Source organism: Elephantulus edwardii, unplaced genomic scaffold, assembly GCF_000299155.1.
Source record: "Elephantulus edwardii isolate Elephantulus edwardi_28Jun2011 unplaced genomic scaffold, EleEdw1.0 scaffold00045, whole genome shotgun sequence".
In the NCBI taxonomy this organism is placed as follows: Eukaryota; Metazoa; Chordata; class Mammalia; order Macroscelidea; family Macroscelididae; genus Elephantulus; species Elephantulus edwardii.
Genome location: NW_006399795.1, coordinates 14,630,008 through 14,646,281, shown reverse-complemented (window position 1 = coordinate 14,646,281; position 16,274 = coordinate 14,630,008). Strand labels below are relative to the sequence as shown.

Below are 16,274 nucleotides of genomic sequence, written 5' to 3'. Positions count from 1 at the left end.
GTAATTAATTAAGCTAAGAAAAACTTGGCACGGAATCTCCAGTTGGAGTCAATGTTAACACACTTAGCTGGTAACTGAGAGGTTGGAGGTTCAAGTCCATGAGAAGGAAAAGGCTGACAATTTACTTCCTGCTAAAACTTCAACCACTCAATGAAATTCTATGGAACACACTTCTACTTCTAATACACGGAAGTGGGATCAACAGGACAGCAGCTTATTTGGCTTGGGTGTGCGGCTTGGCAGCGTGGGTCAAAGAGGTCACTGGGCCCTTCTTGTTCTTGTAATTGACCCTGGCTCTCCGAGTGGGACCCTGGAAAGACCAGGATGCCCAGCAGTGCCCCAAATCACCAAGAGGCACAAGCATCAACTGACAGCAGAGGAAGAACACTGAGGACCAGAGCTGAGACACAGAGCTACAAGACAAGACACCCATCTCTCAGCATTCCAACTGTGGTCGATAATTCCCTGAGGGTGGCCCTGGAGTGGGCTCTGATGGTCAGTGTAGTCCCCTCCCGTCAGTCTGCGCTGGACTCACTTTGACAGATATAAGCAGCACAAGTGGTAAATTCCTCTTCTGAGATTTGGGTGAAAATCACTGTGGTGTCCACCTCGAGGTGCTCTCACCGTGTGAGAGGCCATCTGCCTTTTCGTGAGGTGGCTCTGGGCCACGCCATCTGGAGTCAATTGAACGTGCTTGCCTGTTGAGCCCCCTCTGGGTCCACCTTTCAGATGAGGCCTTGCTCCCAGCCAACAGTTTGACCTCAGGAGACAGGGAAGTCAACCCCCAGTCTCCTGACCCACAGGAACTCTGAGATGGTCAACCTGGGAGCAAATCGCCAGGTTCTTCCTGTAGTGAGGCTCAATGCATCAACCTTTTTGCTGGCAGCCATTGCTTCACTGTTGGTTCTGTATATACTCACTACAATCAAAGAAGACAGAAAAAAAAGAGGGAGAATGACAGAAATGGGGGGGAGGAAAAAAAAGAAGGAAGGAGAGAAAAAAAGGCATTGGGGGGTTTTTGTGAGGTGGAGGTTAAGGACCTTGAAGCTTGGTTTCACCCTAAGACAGACCTATTTCTTTTCTTGGAGGTCCATGATATGTTCAAGACTCTATATTCAGATCTTAAACATGTGTATCTTTCATTCAGTGCGTCTCTGAATCAGAATCTAGTCCACATTGTACACAGTCTATCTTGTTATTGATGTCAAGTTGCCTGCGACCCATAGCAACCCTGTGTAGAGCAGCTCTGAAGCCTGCCCTGCCCTGAGCCCGTCTCACTGACACTGACACATCTATCACCATTGCCCCAGTCACTTTATCAGTCCATCTCATCCATGATCTTCCTCTCCAACGTTGTCCCTACACCCTTCCAAGCATGATGTCCTTCTCCAAGGATCAGTCCCTTCTGGCCACGAGCTTCAAAGTATGTGAGACGGAGCTTCCAAATCCTAGCCTCCAAGGAGAAACTTGGTTTTGCTCTCTCCAATACAGACTTATTTCCTTTCTTGGTGGTTAATGATATGTTCAAGACTCTTTATTCAGGTCTTAACATGTGTATCTTTTGTCTAGTGAGTCTGAGTCAGAATCTAGCCCACAATGTACACAGATGGATATGCAAGGATATCAACTTCATTTGTAATATTAATAAGAAATAGAAGGAAGGGAGGGGGAAAAGAAAGGGAAAGAAAAAAGGAAAATCAGAAAAACATTAAAAATTGACACAGTTCCATAGAAATATCCCCATGATTGGTGGGCTAGTCCTGGAACCGGGCTACTGGGGCACTGTGGGCGTGGGAAGATGTGGCATCTTGTCCTGCGCTCTCACTTGAAGGTTATGTGAGACAGTCACTGCATTACAGAGCACTAAATAGAGGCATGTCCATCTTTGGAAAACCCTGACTTCTCTGTGCTTCAAGATGTCCCTGGGCCTGGAAACCTGGAGAAGATTCTGACCCCTTGATTGGTGACAGTCTGCCCTGCTGAGCACAGTAGCAATTACCCTCCTTCTGCCTGGAAGTCCAAACGAATGAATAACTGCTCACTGGGGAGAGTTAGCGTGGGTGCTGTCCACACTGTGAGTCCCAGAGTCCTGCTCAGGGTCCTTCATTATGTTGTGCTGGGCCTACGACCTCTCTTGTCTTTGTCTGGGAACAGGAAGGTCCTGATTCCTGCAGCCCCCTACACCATGCATGGCCCAAGTGTGGGCATGCCCTGCCTAGGTCTTCAGTTTCGGAAGGAGGTGAGAGCAAAGCTCTGCACAGGCCACAGTGAGGGCAGCCCCATCCCTGTCCCCTCTGCGGCCCTGAGCCTGGAGGTGGTGGGCCCTTGGCCAGCTCTTCTCTCCTCCAGCCAAGGAGACTGAACCAGTGCCTCTCAGCCTTCATGCTCTCAGAGCAGAGGAGCTGGTAGCCTGTGGTGGCCAGGCTTTCCTGGCTCCTCCCTTGTGTTCAGGGTGAGCCTACATTTTCCAGGCTGCTATGCAGCTCAGCCTTTGGGCCTTGGACGGTGAACTGCGCCTGGAAGCTCAGGAGCCCTGCTCAGCAAGGGTCTTCAGCTTTGCCCCCATGGATGTGATGGAAAAGACTTACAACCCTGTAACAGGCAGCCAGGCGTTTCAGCAAGAACCAGGGGGGCTTCCATCCCAGGACCACACTGTACGGAGTAGAAATGAGGACCTTTCTGTGTGCGACACTGCAGAGTTGTGTACAATCCTCACAGTCATTGACAAATTCCATTCACACCATCCTATCACCCACGATGAGACCAGCAAGGTGGGCTGTCCATGGCACGATGCCCTGAGGTCACTGTCAGGCTGGAAGCCACTGCCTGCTACTCTGTCTCAGTGTCCCAGCCACACCTGTACCAGGTGAAGGCCAGCCTTTCCCTTCAGTGTGGGCTTACATAGGTCATGGCCTACGATATCTCCCAGACAGGGACTGTCTCCAGAGCCTGGGGTCCTTACTCCCCTCAGTCATAGAACGAAGGCCCCTGAAGCTCTGATCAGTCCCTGCAATGATGTGCTGCAAATTCAACAGAAAACAAAGCCCCGTGTCCAATCTGGCCACAGCAGGCTGTCCTCCAGACTGCTCCCTCGTGCACAAGGCAGCTGAGGCAGATGCTAACCTGTTCATGAGGGGGCAGTGACACCTTTCCTCCCCTTCACCTGACAAAGGCTGACCATCGCTGGGAGAGATGTTAACAGGGGTCCAGCACTTGCACTCAGTGACATGTTGAACTCGCGTGGGGAGAGACTGAGACAGGAAAGCTGTTGTTAATTGCCGTCTGATCAGCTCAGAAGAAAATGCTGCCTGACCTTGAACCATGCTCACGGCTGTCTGTGCTCTGTCTCATTGTCACGGCCACTGTGTATTTTGAGTTTCTTCCATACCGGGGGCTCATCTTCCAGCACTAAAAGTTTCCCTATAGGCTGATTTTGGGCCATACGTGTCCAGACCTTTCTTCCTAGTCTGCTGTAACGTGGATGCTCTGAGGAAATCTGACCAGCATGGATGACTCTGCTGATATCTGAATTACTGTTAACAGAGCTTCTGGCACCACGAAAGCCACCATAAGACCGCACGGTGACAGACATGTGGGTGGTGGTGGCATGCAGGAGGCTTGGCAAATTTTCCCAACCCACACCCTGGGGCCGTCACAGACCTTGTGCGCTAAGGGTATGGCTTGAGCAAGTGGAGGGTCCTTCTGTTTTCAAGGTGGGGACACCAGAGCACTCCAGGAAAAATGGCCAGGTGGCCCCTCTTCCATCCTCTGGGGGGAGCAGAGGCCCTGTACTCGATGGAGAGAAATGAAGGCCAGGTGGCAAGGATCAGGCAGATGTGGGACCAGCCCTTTCTCACAGCCAGACCTAAGAGGCACCAGCCCAGCTCCGTGGAAATGTTTTCTATTTTAGAATGAAATGAGATTATAGTAAAACTGAGAACACTTCCAAGAGCATCCCAGACCTGAGCACAGTTGACCAGGTAGGGGTTTGGCTATTTTATAACTTCATGGTAAAGTTCATTTTTAATGTGTGTCTTTCCCAAATTTTCTTCAATAACATGAAATTTGAAATATGTTTTCCAATGCTCAGAACAGGGCTCTTTGAGGGTGGCGGACAAAGAGTAGGAGATGGTACATAGGCATCAGCGTCCGTCTCCACAGTGAGGCCCAGTCAGTGGGGATGCTGCACATGGAACGTGAACAAGGTGAGCCCCTCCCTAAGGTTCCCAGAACCCACAAACCTTCATCAAATTCTCCATTCAAGTGCCATGAAGGATCTCTGGTAGCACAGTGGTCAAACAGCTTAGCTGTAACCAGAAAATCAGCTGTTCAAAGCCCGCAGCCACTCTGAAGAATAAAAATATGGTGGTCTGTTCCTGTAGACATTCAGACTTGGAAGCCTTATAGATAGCTACACTGTGTTCTGGAGGATGTCGACGAGTTAGAATCAACTCAATGCAGAGGCATTAATTCTAGGAGGAGAAATGTGGCATCAGGATTGGAGGGAGACTCATCTACACCCTGCGTTATGCAGATGTCACAGCCCTGCTTGCTGAAACTGAGGACCTGAAGCACTTGCTGCAGAAGGTCAAGGACTGTAGCCTCCTATATTGACTGAAGCTCAACATCAAGAAGACAAAGAGTCTCACCACTGGTCTGGTTGGCAGCATCATGATAGACGGTGAAGAGCTTAGGATTGTTACTAGCTTTCGTTTGCTTGGCTCTCTACAATCAACACTTTTGGTACCAATAGTCAGGAAATTAAAAGACCAATTACATTAAGAAAGTCTGCTGTCAGAAACATCTCCAGAGTACTGAAGAGCAATGATGTCAGTCTGGTGATTAAATTATGCCTGATCCAGGCCATGATCTTCAGAATTACATGCTATGCATCAGAAAGCTGGACAATGACTAGTGAGATGGAAGGGGAATTGATGCCTTTGAGCTGTGGTGTTGGAGAAGAGTATAGAATATACCATGGACTGCTAGAAGAGCAAACAGGTCCATTCTGGAGAGGGTCAAACCAGGTTGCTCCTTGGAGGCAAGGATTTTGAAGGTCCATCTGACATATTTTGGGCATGTTGCAAGAAAGGACCAGTCCTTAGAGAGGGACATTATGCTTGGGAGGGTGGAGGAAGAGCACGCTAGAAGACCCTCTATGAGATGGATTGACTCAATGCCTGGGGTAATAGGAGCAGGTGTGTCAGAGACAATATATAAGGTTGGCTCAAGATGAAGCAGGGTTCAGAGCTGTTGTACATAGGGTCGCTATGAGTCGCAGGCAACTTGATGACACAAAACAACAATTGTTGGGTGTCAGGCTCAGTTAGGATCATTTTCAGATCAGTGTAGTGGGGGAGGCTGAGATGACTCCAACTTCAGGAACCTCAGAGACTGCTGAAGTGGGTTCTAAAAGAAGGAGGTCAACAGTGGCAGAGTATGCTTACTCCAGACACCAAGGGAGGAAAGATGAATGGATGGATGGATGGATGGATGGACGGACAGATATGTAGATGAGTACATGGATGGGAGAGTGGACAGATGAATTGATGGATTGTGGGTGGATGGTTGAGGGGTGAGTGGATTGTGAATGGATACATGGATGGTTGATGGATGAATGAGTAGATTAATAGATCCGCTCAATGAGTGGATTCTGGACAAATGTGTGTATGGTTACACGGTTGATAGATGAGTGGGTGGGTGGATGGTGAATGAACTGAAGGCTTGGAGGGCTGGATATACAGAATTCTTCTCAGAGACTCAGAAGCACTAGGTTTGGGCGGGAGAGGACAAGGGGAGTTGGGCTCTTTTGTGGGTGATCAGAGCAGAGAGGTGGGATGGAGTTTCCGTTTGGGGCATCCTGCAAATACTCGGATTCCAGGACTTTCTACAAGCATGCACCCTTTGGATGCATATACCTCTTGTCCCTTCCAAGGTGAGTGACCTTGGAGAGTCACTTGCAACCTCAAGAGTCACCCTGTGCCTTCAGGCTGCTGGCCAACACTGGGCCAGGCCCTCAGCGAGCAGGATCTGGCCGCCAGATGTGAGCCAGCACTAATGAGCACAGCCTGCTGGCCACTAATTGGCAGAGGCTCTGGGCGCCAGTGACACTTGGAACGAGAGACAGGACAGACGGGGGCCCCCGGCCTGAGGCTTGGGTGGCCCAGGAGCACCGAGCCAGACCAGTGGGAGGCAGGCATGCCCAGCACACCCAGGGTGGCCCACTCCGAAATCTAAATGCTTGGTGGCATCCTAAGTCTAAATGCGTGGACCAGGGGCCACCCACATCACCCCTCACCCTGGGTTCTTGGGGCTCTTCAGAGGGGATGGGAAGGGGGGGTGAGGTGGGAGAGGGGCTGATGCAGCTGTTGGAGCATAAACAAGAGCAAGTCTTCCTGGACAACACAGAAACGGTCAGCTAGGCAGCGCGTCCTGCCCAAGAAAGGATGGAGTAGCAGCCAGTTAGCCATAAACTCGCTCAAGCGATTTATGTGACCCCACCGGCATGAGTGCAGGCGGGGCTGAGCAGGTCAAGGCTTCACAGAAGGGCTGAGGGTGAGACCATGTCCTCGCCATGAGCAGAAACGTGACCTTGGTGGCTGGTAAGAAGGCTCCTGAAAGCCCCGGGACGATGTGCAGAATTAGCATCCTCTTGCAGAATTAGCATCCTCTTTGACATGGCACCTGGTTCTGTCTAAAAGATTAACAAGTGTACCCCTTGGAGAAGAGCAGGTGTGGGGGTGTTCCGGGGATCCCAGCTGCAGTTGGTGAGAGTGGGGCTGGGGCACTGGGCTGAGGCGCTGTTCCCAGGCACCTGAGAAGCATGGGGTGGAATTTCTGCCCCCGGGGAAGCACTGACTGGCACAAGATCACGTCGGCTGTGGTTCATAAACCAGCTCCATTTTCTCCTTGGCCACGTGGTGTCCCCCTCGCCCTCCTCCCACACAGAATACCAAGACTATTTTAATGGGCAACCTTCAGAATCTTGCCTGCTTCCATCTGGCTATGGCCATGGCCTAGAAAGACCCTCAGCTGGTGGACAGGGAGACAGAGCACTGAGGAGGCTAGCTCTGTGTCCTGGGCTCAGACTGGTCTTTGAGACATCAATTCCACGCAGGGACAGCGGGTCAGTGTCCTCCCCAACACGGGGGCTCTGTGTCGTGGGCGGAAGGCTCCTCCCTCTCCAGGAATTCCCTCTCAGGTACTGCTTCCAGAGCCACTCCTCTGGTTTTGTGGCATCCATGCCCCCCAGGCTATGATTGCTTTAAAGTGTTGGGGAGATGGGAGACAGGGTACCACATCTAAGGAAGAGGGCAGCCCTGTCTCTACCTGCAGGGAGATTGAATGTTATTAGGGAAAGGAAGTTGTGCAAGGATTCAGCCAGCTTAGTTCAGTTTCCTGCTAAGTGCACGGAAAGCTGGGGTTGTTGTTGTCAGATGCCATCGAGTCTATCCTGGGCACCCTGGGAACAGAGCAGATCTGCCTCCTTGGGTTCTCTCCACTGGGGTCGTTATATAAAGGCACGGATCAGCACATCAGCAACCTTTCAAGTAGCAGCCAAGTGCCTAAGGATTGTCCCACCAGGGCTCCTAGCAAAATGCAGCAACTGTTGTTTTGTACCATTGAGTCGGAACCAAGCCATAGCTGACGCTCTGGCAGGTTTTCAGAGGCAGTTAATTGCACGGAAGGAGACTGCCCATCCTTCCAGGGAGCAGGCCATGGATTTGAAGCACAGGCCTTGCGGATTGCAGTGCAGCTTCTTGCCACTAGGCCACCAGAACACCCTAAATGGAGCTATTGTTACGTACTGTCAAGTAGACTACAGATCATAGTGACTCTATGCACAATAGCTCTGAGCCCTGCTCTATCCTGAGCCAATCTCAGTCTCTGACCTGCCTACCCTCATTACCTCAGTTATCGTGTCAATCCATTCCATCCAGGATCTTCCTCTCCTACACTGTTCCTCTACCCTTGCAAGCATGATACCTTTCTCCAAAGACTGGTTTCTCCTGGCTACATGCCCAAAGTATGTAAAATCCTTGTCTCTAAGGAGCAGCTTGGTTTTACCCTCTTGTCGACAGACCTATTTGTTCTCTTGGCGGTCCATGGTATGTTGAAGACTTCTCCAGCACCACAACTCAAAGGCATCGATTCTTCTTCTGCCATCCTTGGTCATTATCCAGCTCTCTGATGCATAGCAAATAATTGTGAAGACCATGGCCTGAGTCTGGTGCACCTTAGTCTCTAGACTGACATTTTTGCTCTTCAGCACTCTAGAGAGGTCCCTGACATTAGATTTTCCTAGTGCAATTCATCTTTTGATTTTCTGACTGCTGATGCCACGAGTGTTGATTGTGAAACTGAGCAAGCTGAAATTGTTAACAATCTCCATCTCTTCTCCATCTATCGTGATGCTGCCACTTGGCATGGTGATGAGAATCTTTGTTTTCTTGAGGTTGAACTTCAATCCATATTGCAAACTACAGTTCTTGACCTTCTGCAGCAAATACTTCAGGCCTTCCTCAGTTTCAGCAAGTAAGGTGGTGTCATCTGCATAACATAGGTTGCTGATGAGTCTTCCTCCAATCCTGATACCACATTCCTTCTCATAAGGTCCAGGCTCTTGAGTGATATTCTACATACAGATTGAAAGAGTAGGGAGACAGGACATATGCTTGAATCACTGCCTTTCTGATTTAGAACCATTCAGTGTTTTCCTGCTCTGTTCTGAGGACTGCTTCCTGGTCCAAGTATAGTTTCCACATGAGCACAATCAGGTGTTCAGGTATTCCTATTTCTCTCAAGGTTACCCACAATTTGTTGTGATCCACACAGTCACATGGCTTTGCGTAGTCATTGAAACACAGACATTCCTCTGGTACTCTCTGCTTTCAGCCAAGACCCAATGGCAATGATGTTCCTAGTGCCACGGCGTCTTCTAAATTAGGAGTCCATTAAAAAAAAAACAAAAAACAACCCAACACAAAAAACCAAAAAAAGCTTATTGCCAGGGAGCTCTGGTGGCCTAGTGACAAGAAGCTTCACTGCAATCCCAGAGGTGCACAGTTTGAATCCACCAGATGCTCTGCTGGAGAAGGAGGGGCAATCTCCTCCTGGACCAGTCAGATCCAATTTGATGGTACGCATACAAAAAATAATACAATTTAAATTTTTTTTAAAAGCCCTGTTGCCACCAAGTAGATTCTGACTTGTGGGGACCCCGTACTCTGAAGAGCAGACCTGCTCCATAAGGTTTTCTTGGTTGTGACCTCTCAGGAGCAGGTTGCCAGGCCTTTCTTCCTAGGCACTTCTTGGAAAGTTTATACTCCCAACCTTCTGGTTAGCAGTTGTGTGCTTCATCTTTTACAGAGCTGAATGTGCATCAATCCTTCTTAGGGCTGCAGCAGCTGGGAACTGCTACACTCGAGTCCGGCAGCAGGTAGATGGGTGCCAGGTCTGGTGAACATTGTCTTGGAAGCTAAAGGTGAGCCAGGGAACGTGGGCAAGTGTGGACAGACACAGGTGAGGGGCAGGGATGTGTATTGTAGCACAGGACTGTGTGTAACCTCAGGGTGGTCCCCGTTAAGCAAGGTGGTTCCCTGTTTGCCAGAACAGGTACCCTTTTCTCTTCTGTCCCTCCTTCAAAAGCCACACACACTCAACCAAACTCGAGATGCCTGGAGCAGAGCCTCTGCTCATGACCCGGGAGTGTGACAGTCAGACAGGATCCCCTCCACCTAGCATTGCAACGCCCCCTCCTACTAGCAGCCACTTTCAGGGTCTTTGTCTGCCCACCTGAATAGGGCCATCCTCCTGATTCTGTCCTCACTGTTTTGCAACAAAGAGAACATTCTAGCAAAGCCTGAGGACCTAACTCCATGAGCCTTTTGTGATGTAAGCAGGTCAGAACCCCCAGACACATGTCTCCTTCTTGTCATCCCTACCCCAAAACCTGCCTACCGGGGACACACGCTCCCTAAAATATTGAACCTCATGACCCTTGATGTGGGCTGTGTGGTGGGCTGTGTAGCCAGCTTAGTCATTACAACCACCAGGGACCTTTCCAAGATCAAGGCCACCCTAGGAGACATGGGGGAGGACGTTTATCCAGGTGGGATATATATTGCCCCTCTGTGTTCCTACTGACCACAGCCTTGGCACCTCTGGTCAACATGACATCCAGCTGGAGCCACACCACCTGTGGGCTGGGTGTTGGGCCCCGTGTCCAGCCAGACGTGCTGGCCGAGGAACCAGTCAGCCTCCGTGGAGCTGGGAGGGGACAACCTAGCTGTGTCTAGGACCTCCAGGGCCATCCACGTGGATTCCCATTGAGGTCACATGCTGCATTCTGGACAGATATGGTAGCTAGGGCCATGACTTTGGCATGGGCATCAGGCCTGGGCTTCCTCCCACCGTGCCCACCCTCCAAGGCTGCTGCTCACCCCATGCCACCTCCTGACGCATCAGTGTGAACACGGCTGTCACTGAGAATCTCTCTGGCTCCTCCGGGGGTGAGCTCTCTGCCATAAGAATGGTCTCCTAGGCCTCGACCCAGAAGATGGATGGCAAGGTAGAAAGGGGCCTTCAGAGTGTCACCCTGTCTGCAGCTGTGTCAGGCACCAGGTGACCTTCCACTGGAAGTGTGACCCTGAGAAGCATGGCCGTCTCTTCAGAGGTCCTCTGGTCTCCAGAGACATGACATCACTCTGGGACATGCAGAGCCCAAAGGGGGCCAGACACCCCACTCGCCAAAACATGCCCAGGTACTGGCCCCTCGTATGGATCCATGCCTCCAGCTGCACTTGCACAAGCTCCTCCAGCCAGCTGTGGGGACCCAGGGCATCTGAGGAGCAGGGCCTCACTGTCTCGGGCAGCTGGAACCAGCCAAGTTTCCACCCAGCAGGGGAACCTGTGGGCTGCAGCTGCCACAGGTTCTGCCATGGCTGGACACAGCACACTGAGAAATAAAGATTCAAAGGCTATGTTCTCCCAGAAGGCATCAGAGCTGATTTCCTGCTGAGGAAGCTTCACTTACAAATAGCATGTTTTTATAGACCTTTTCCCTAGAGCTATGGCCCCAGGAGGGCCCCAAAGTCACATGTCTGTGTTACTTTCCTGTGCCACATATGTATACATACAACAACAGCACACGTCTGCACTTCATGCCTGGACCACACAGCTTTACCACAGCTCGGCTATGTGTCTGTAACACATGTCTATACCGCACGGCTATATTACATGTCTATACCATACGACTCTACTGCACCACTCTATAAACTCTATAAACGTACAGAAATGATGTTAGTTGTAGAATAGAGTTCAGGTCTTGTGTACAAGGGTCACTATGAGTCTTATCCGACTTGATGACACTTAACCACTGCTAAATGAGACTAGTGCTGTTTTATCTGGAGGAACATTCTTCCACTTTGCACATCACTCTTTGTCAATGTGCTTTATGAAGTAAGCTGGGTTTGCTGTGATGCTGAAACTTGTGTTATTGGGGAATCAAATACTATAAGGGTTTCCCAGTGTGGACAGTGTTTGGTGGAGCTTCGAGTTGTAAAACAGGTTTGGAAGCAGAAGTGGCATCCACTTCCTAAACCACAGGCCTCTGGAAACTCTAAGAACTTGGAGAAATGACGATAGTTATGGAAAAACAATAGGTCCTTTGTTCATAGGGTCACTATGAGTTGTGTTCCACTCGATAGTAATCAACAACAACAACAACATACCACATGACTCTATTGCACCACTTGATGAACACTTTAAAATTCCCACCAGTGGTTTAGAAGGTCAGGCACCACAAAGGGTACCACAGTAGGGGGACACTAAGAGATCAGGAGGGAAGAGATGAGGATGGGACCCTCTGGATGCAGGAGAATGCGAGATTGGAGGTGAGCACAATGGGAGCGAGAGAACCACTGCATTTCCCAAGACCACCTTCACCCAAATAAGCTGGTTCCTACAATGCTTCTTTCCTGTTGTCACAAGCAGAAAACACGCCCAGGGTCTGAATGCCTGGTGTACACACACTAGCATGGGACCTCCAAGAGCCTGGGGCAAGGTCCCCAAACCATCCTCCCCTGGGAACAGACTGGACTGTCCCCCTCCTTTCTCACATTCAAGCCTCAGCCATGTATGACCTGGTCTTTTCTACACACCTTACTGCAAACCTGACCTCACTACACAATGGGCCAACCACACAGAGAAGCATCCAGCCCAGCTGGAGCTGTGCATCTTGGAACCTCAGTGCTGCTGGGCCGTGGGCACTGGACGCTGCTCTGTGCCCATATGTGGAGAGGGAGAGGGATCTCCTGACCTCCAGTGTGAGCAGGGGACATGAGCACCTGAGAAGACAGCAATGTGGAGGCAAAGTGGCTCTGCTCTGTGGGACCTAGAACTGGGGCTACTGAAGCAGTTGCTGTTGTTGTGTTCCTTAGAGTCAGAATTGACCCAGAGCTAACCCTCTGGTAGGTTTTCAGAGGCAGTTGATTGCACAGGAGGAGATTACCTATCCTTCTCCCAAGGAGCAGCTAGTTGATTCGAACCGTGTGCCTTCGGGATTTCAACAAGAAAGAAATCTCTGAGGGCTTCCTGGAGGTGGTTGGCCTCCAAGGACAACAAGTCTGGATTTCAGAAAGTCCTTCTGAATGCCTCCTGGGCATCACCACTCCAACCTGGACTGGGGACTGGTGCCGAGTTACTTTCCCTTAGCACAAAGAGAGGGTTGGATTTCTGTCATCCCAGAAGCAGTGACTCAGTTTGCCAGAAAGGCCAGTTCTGGTGTGGATTCATGCTGGGCTGCCTTGTTTGACCCCAAGGCTAGACCTTTGCTCCCAGTCCAGGATCCATTAATACATCTGTGATATGGCTTGCCCACCTGTCCCAGCCACCACAGAGAGATAACTGATGGCTCAGAGCCCCACCCCTGAAGGCCCCTGGGACAATTGTTGCCTTGGCTGGATTGTTACATAGGGTATAGGCAGCCTGGAAAGGGCCTCAGCTGGCCCCACCCCTGGAAGGGGGATAGATGTGTGGGATGAGGACAGGAGGTCTCAGGGGCTAACCTGGGAGCCACCCCGAAGACTGTGGAATCCTGACCCCCTAAAGCTTCTGTAGGTCACTGTGTCAGAGTGGCTCCAGAGGGAGCCGCCTTTATTGAGGTGACGTTAGGAGGACGATGCTGCAGGCATGCTGAGCCCACACGTGCTCGATTGCCCCGCTGTGATTTTCGACAATGGGTCCGGGCTCTGCAAGGCAGGCCTGTCGGGAGAGATCGGACCTCGACACGTCATCAGCTCCCTCATCGGGCATCCCAAACTCAAGGTGCCTTCGTCTGGAGTCCACCAGAAAAAGTACTTCGTGGGGGAGGAAGCGCTTTACAAGACCGACTGCCTAGACCTCCACTACCCCATCGAGCGCGGCCTGGTCACGAACTGGGACGACGTGGAGAAGCTGTGGAGACACCTGTTTGAGTGGGAGCTGGGCGTGAAGCCCAGTGACCAGCCCGTGCTCATGACCGAGACCTCCCTGAACCCCCGGGAGAACCGCGAGAAGACAGCAGAGATTGTGTTTGAGACGTTCAACGTGCCTGCCTTCTACCTGTCGGACCAAGCAGTGCTGGCCCTCTACTCCTCGGCCTGCATCACAGGCCTGGTGGTGGACAGCGGGGATGGGGTCACCAGCACGGTCCCCATCTTTGAGGGCTACTCCCTGCCCCACGCCGTCAACAAGCTCTATGTGGCCGGGAAGGACATCACGGAGCAACTCACCCAGCTGCTCCTGGCCAGCAACTGCACCTTCCAGCTGACGCTGTACAAGACCCTGGTGAACGACATCAAGGAGAAGCTCTGCTACGTGGCCTTGGAGCCGGACACGGAGCGGTGCAAGAAGCCGGAGGAGGTGCTGAAGGAGTACCGGCTGCCTGACGGGAACATCATCCACCTGGGCAGCCAGCTCTGCCAGGTGCCCGAGGCCCTCTTCACCCCCGACCTGCTGGGCATCTACAGCCCGGGTCTCCCCAAGATGGTCTCGAGCAGCATCATGAAGTGCGACGGGGACATCCAGAAGTTGCTCTTTAGAGAGATCGTGCTTTCCGGTGGTTCCACGCTCTTCCTAGGACTCGATGACCGGCTCCTCCGGGAGCTGGAGCAGCTGGCTACCAAGGGGACCCCCATCAAAATCACCGGCCCCCCTGACAGGTGGTTCTCCACATGGATCGGTGCCTCCATCGTCACCTCGCTGAACAGCTTCAAGCAGATGTGGGTCACCGCGGCAGATTTCAAGGAGTTCGGGACATCGGTGGTTCAGAGGAGGTGCTTTTAGGGGGCCCTCGGCATGGAGCGGCCCAGTGAGGTGTTGCTGGTGGGCCACCGCGGAGAAGTGGAGTTGCCTGTTGGCTTCACCAGGATGTTCAATTAAAAAAAACAAAACAAAAACAAAAACAACCGTGGTGGGTACTTGACTGGTTTGGGCTTTTGTTTGTTCTTGGTGGCATCAGAATTAATTGCTGGCATCGGTAGTGAACTTCCCTTGGGAGTTTCAGCCATTTCCACCCCTTCCTGTGAGCCTTGGTATGTCACCCTTTCCCAGAAAGCCCTAGGTTGAACTGAGGTTGAGCCCACCTGCAGAGCTTGCTGTAAATAAGCAGATACCTGAAGGGTGTTATCCTGCTTTTGTTGTGTACCTTAATGTTGGGACCAATCTATAGCTGACCTTCCAGTGGGTTTTCATAGGCAGTTAACTAGTTGCTCCTGGGAAACACTTGATGACTTCGAACCATGTGCCTTCAGGATTACAGCACAGCTTCTTGGCCACAAGGCCACTGGAGCTCAGAAAACTTTAGCCCAGTGAGGCTTGACCTCGTCTATTCCCAAATGAAGCAGCTGAGTGGGAGCAAGCCACCACACCACCCTTAGCAGATAAGGTGAGGTGGACAAAGTAGTCCCCACTTATTTAATGCAGCATAAACTCAGGGGCCCCAGGTAACACATTAAGAATCAACACCTCTACTTGGTTACTGAGATTTTTTTTCCTGTCCACTTCATTTTATTTAAAAGGCTATTATAGCATCATTATTTTGGGGGCAAAATACTAGAAACAGAGTTAACGGCCATAAATAAAGGTTGAATAACTTATGCATATGGTGGCCTAGGGAGTAATGAATTGTGCTGCCAACTCAATGGCACAGGGTTCAAATCCGCCCACTGCTACGTGGGAGGAAGATGGGCAATCTCTTCTCTGTGTCAGCTGTAAGTCAGTCTGACAGCATATAATAACATATGGTGAAAACGGGGGAGGGGGGAATATAAAAGGATAGACAGGCTGGTGGAGGAAGGAAAGATTAAAAGGTAATTCAGATGAAAGAAGACAAGGGGAGAAAAGAAAAATGTCTATACTACAGAGAGTCAGCCCAAAGAAAACAAACCTTTTATTCTAAAATTGTTTATGGAGAGAGAAAAAGAGAGAGAGAGAGGGAGAAGGAGAGGGGGAGGGGAGGGGGAGGGGGAGAGGGGAGAGGGAGTATGTTTACTTGGTATATTTTCCATTCTACTTTCAATCCAACAATTTCATTGCATTTGAAATAAATGATGTACTTAGAGACAGTATGTGGCTGGGATTTGGTTTTCTTTCAACCACTCTCCCAATCTCTGCCTTTTAATTGGTGTATTTAGCCCATTTACATTTCAGGTAATTATTGATATAATGAGGCTCAAGCCAGTGTTGTGTGCCAGTTTCTCTGGTCCCTTGTCCTTTTATTCCTGTTTCTCTTATTTCTGTTTTTCATTTCGTACTTTCTTGTGAGTTACTTGCACATTTTTCAGGATTACACTCTGATTTATTTATAGTGTTCTTGAGTGCTTTGCTTTGTATAGTTTTCCTAGTGATTGCTCTAGGTATTACATTATACATTCATAATTTATCACAATCTACTGCTATTGACATTTTACTGCTTCAAGTGAAGTATGGAAACTTTATTTCTATTTAGATCCCTTTGCCATTTAAATGTCTTAAATATACTTCTCTTAATTATTTCCTCTACATACTTGGAGCACTATATCAGACGGTGTCATACTTTTTTGCTAAAATCATCAAACATGATTTCGGAAACCCCAGAGAAGGTTCATCTAAAATGGTTTCCCTATTTTCACACCCTGAGGTATTCTGTGTCCTTCCTGAAGTTCCACCCCTTCTTCTGTTATCATTTCCCTTCTGTATACAGCACTTCCTTTGACCACTCTTTAAGGGAAGTTTTTCTAGAAACAAATTCTGCT

At 50.3% G+C, this 16,274-nt stretch overlaps 1 protein-coding gene across 1 annotated transcript; it reads left to right on the top strand.

Moving 5' to 3' along the window:
• Window positions 1-13,191: 13,191 nt before the first annotated feature.
• Window positions 13,192-14,325, top strand: ACTRT2 (actin-related protein T2). The gene has a single exon (XM_006885815.1). It carries the CDS (start codon window positions 13,192-13,194, stop codon window positions 14,323-14,325), a length of 1,134 nt encoding a protein of 377 aa, XP_006885877.1.
• Window positions 14,326-16,274: the final 1,949 nt, after the last annotated feature.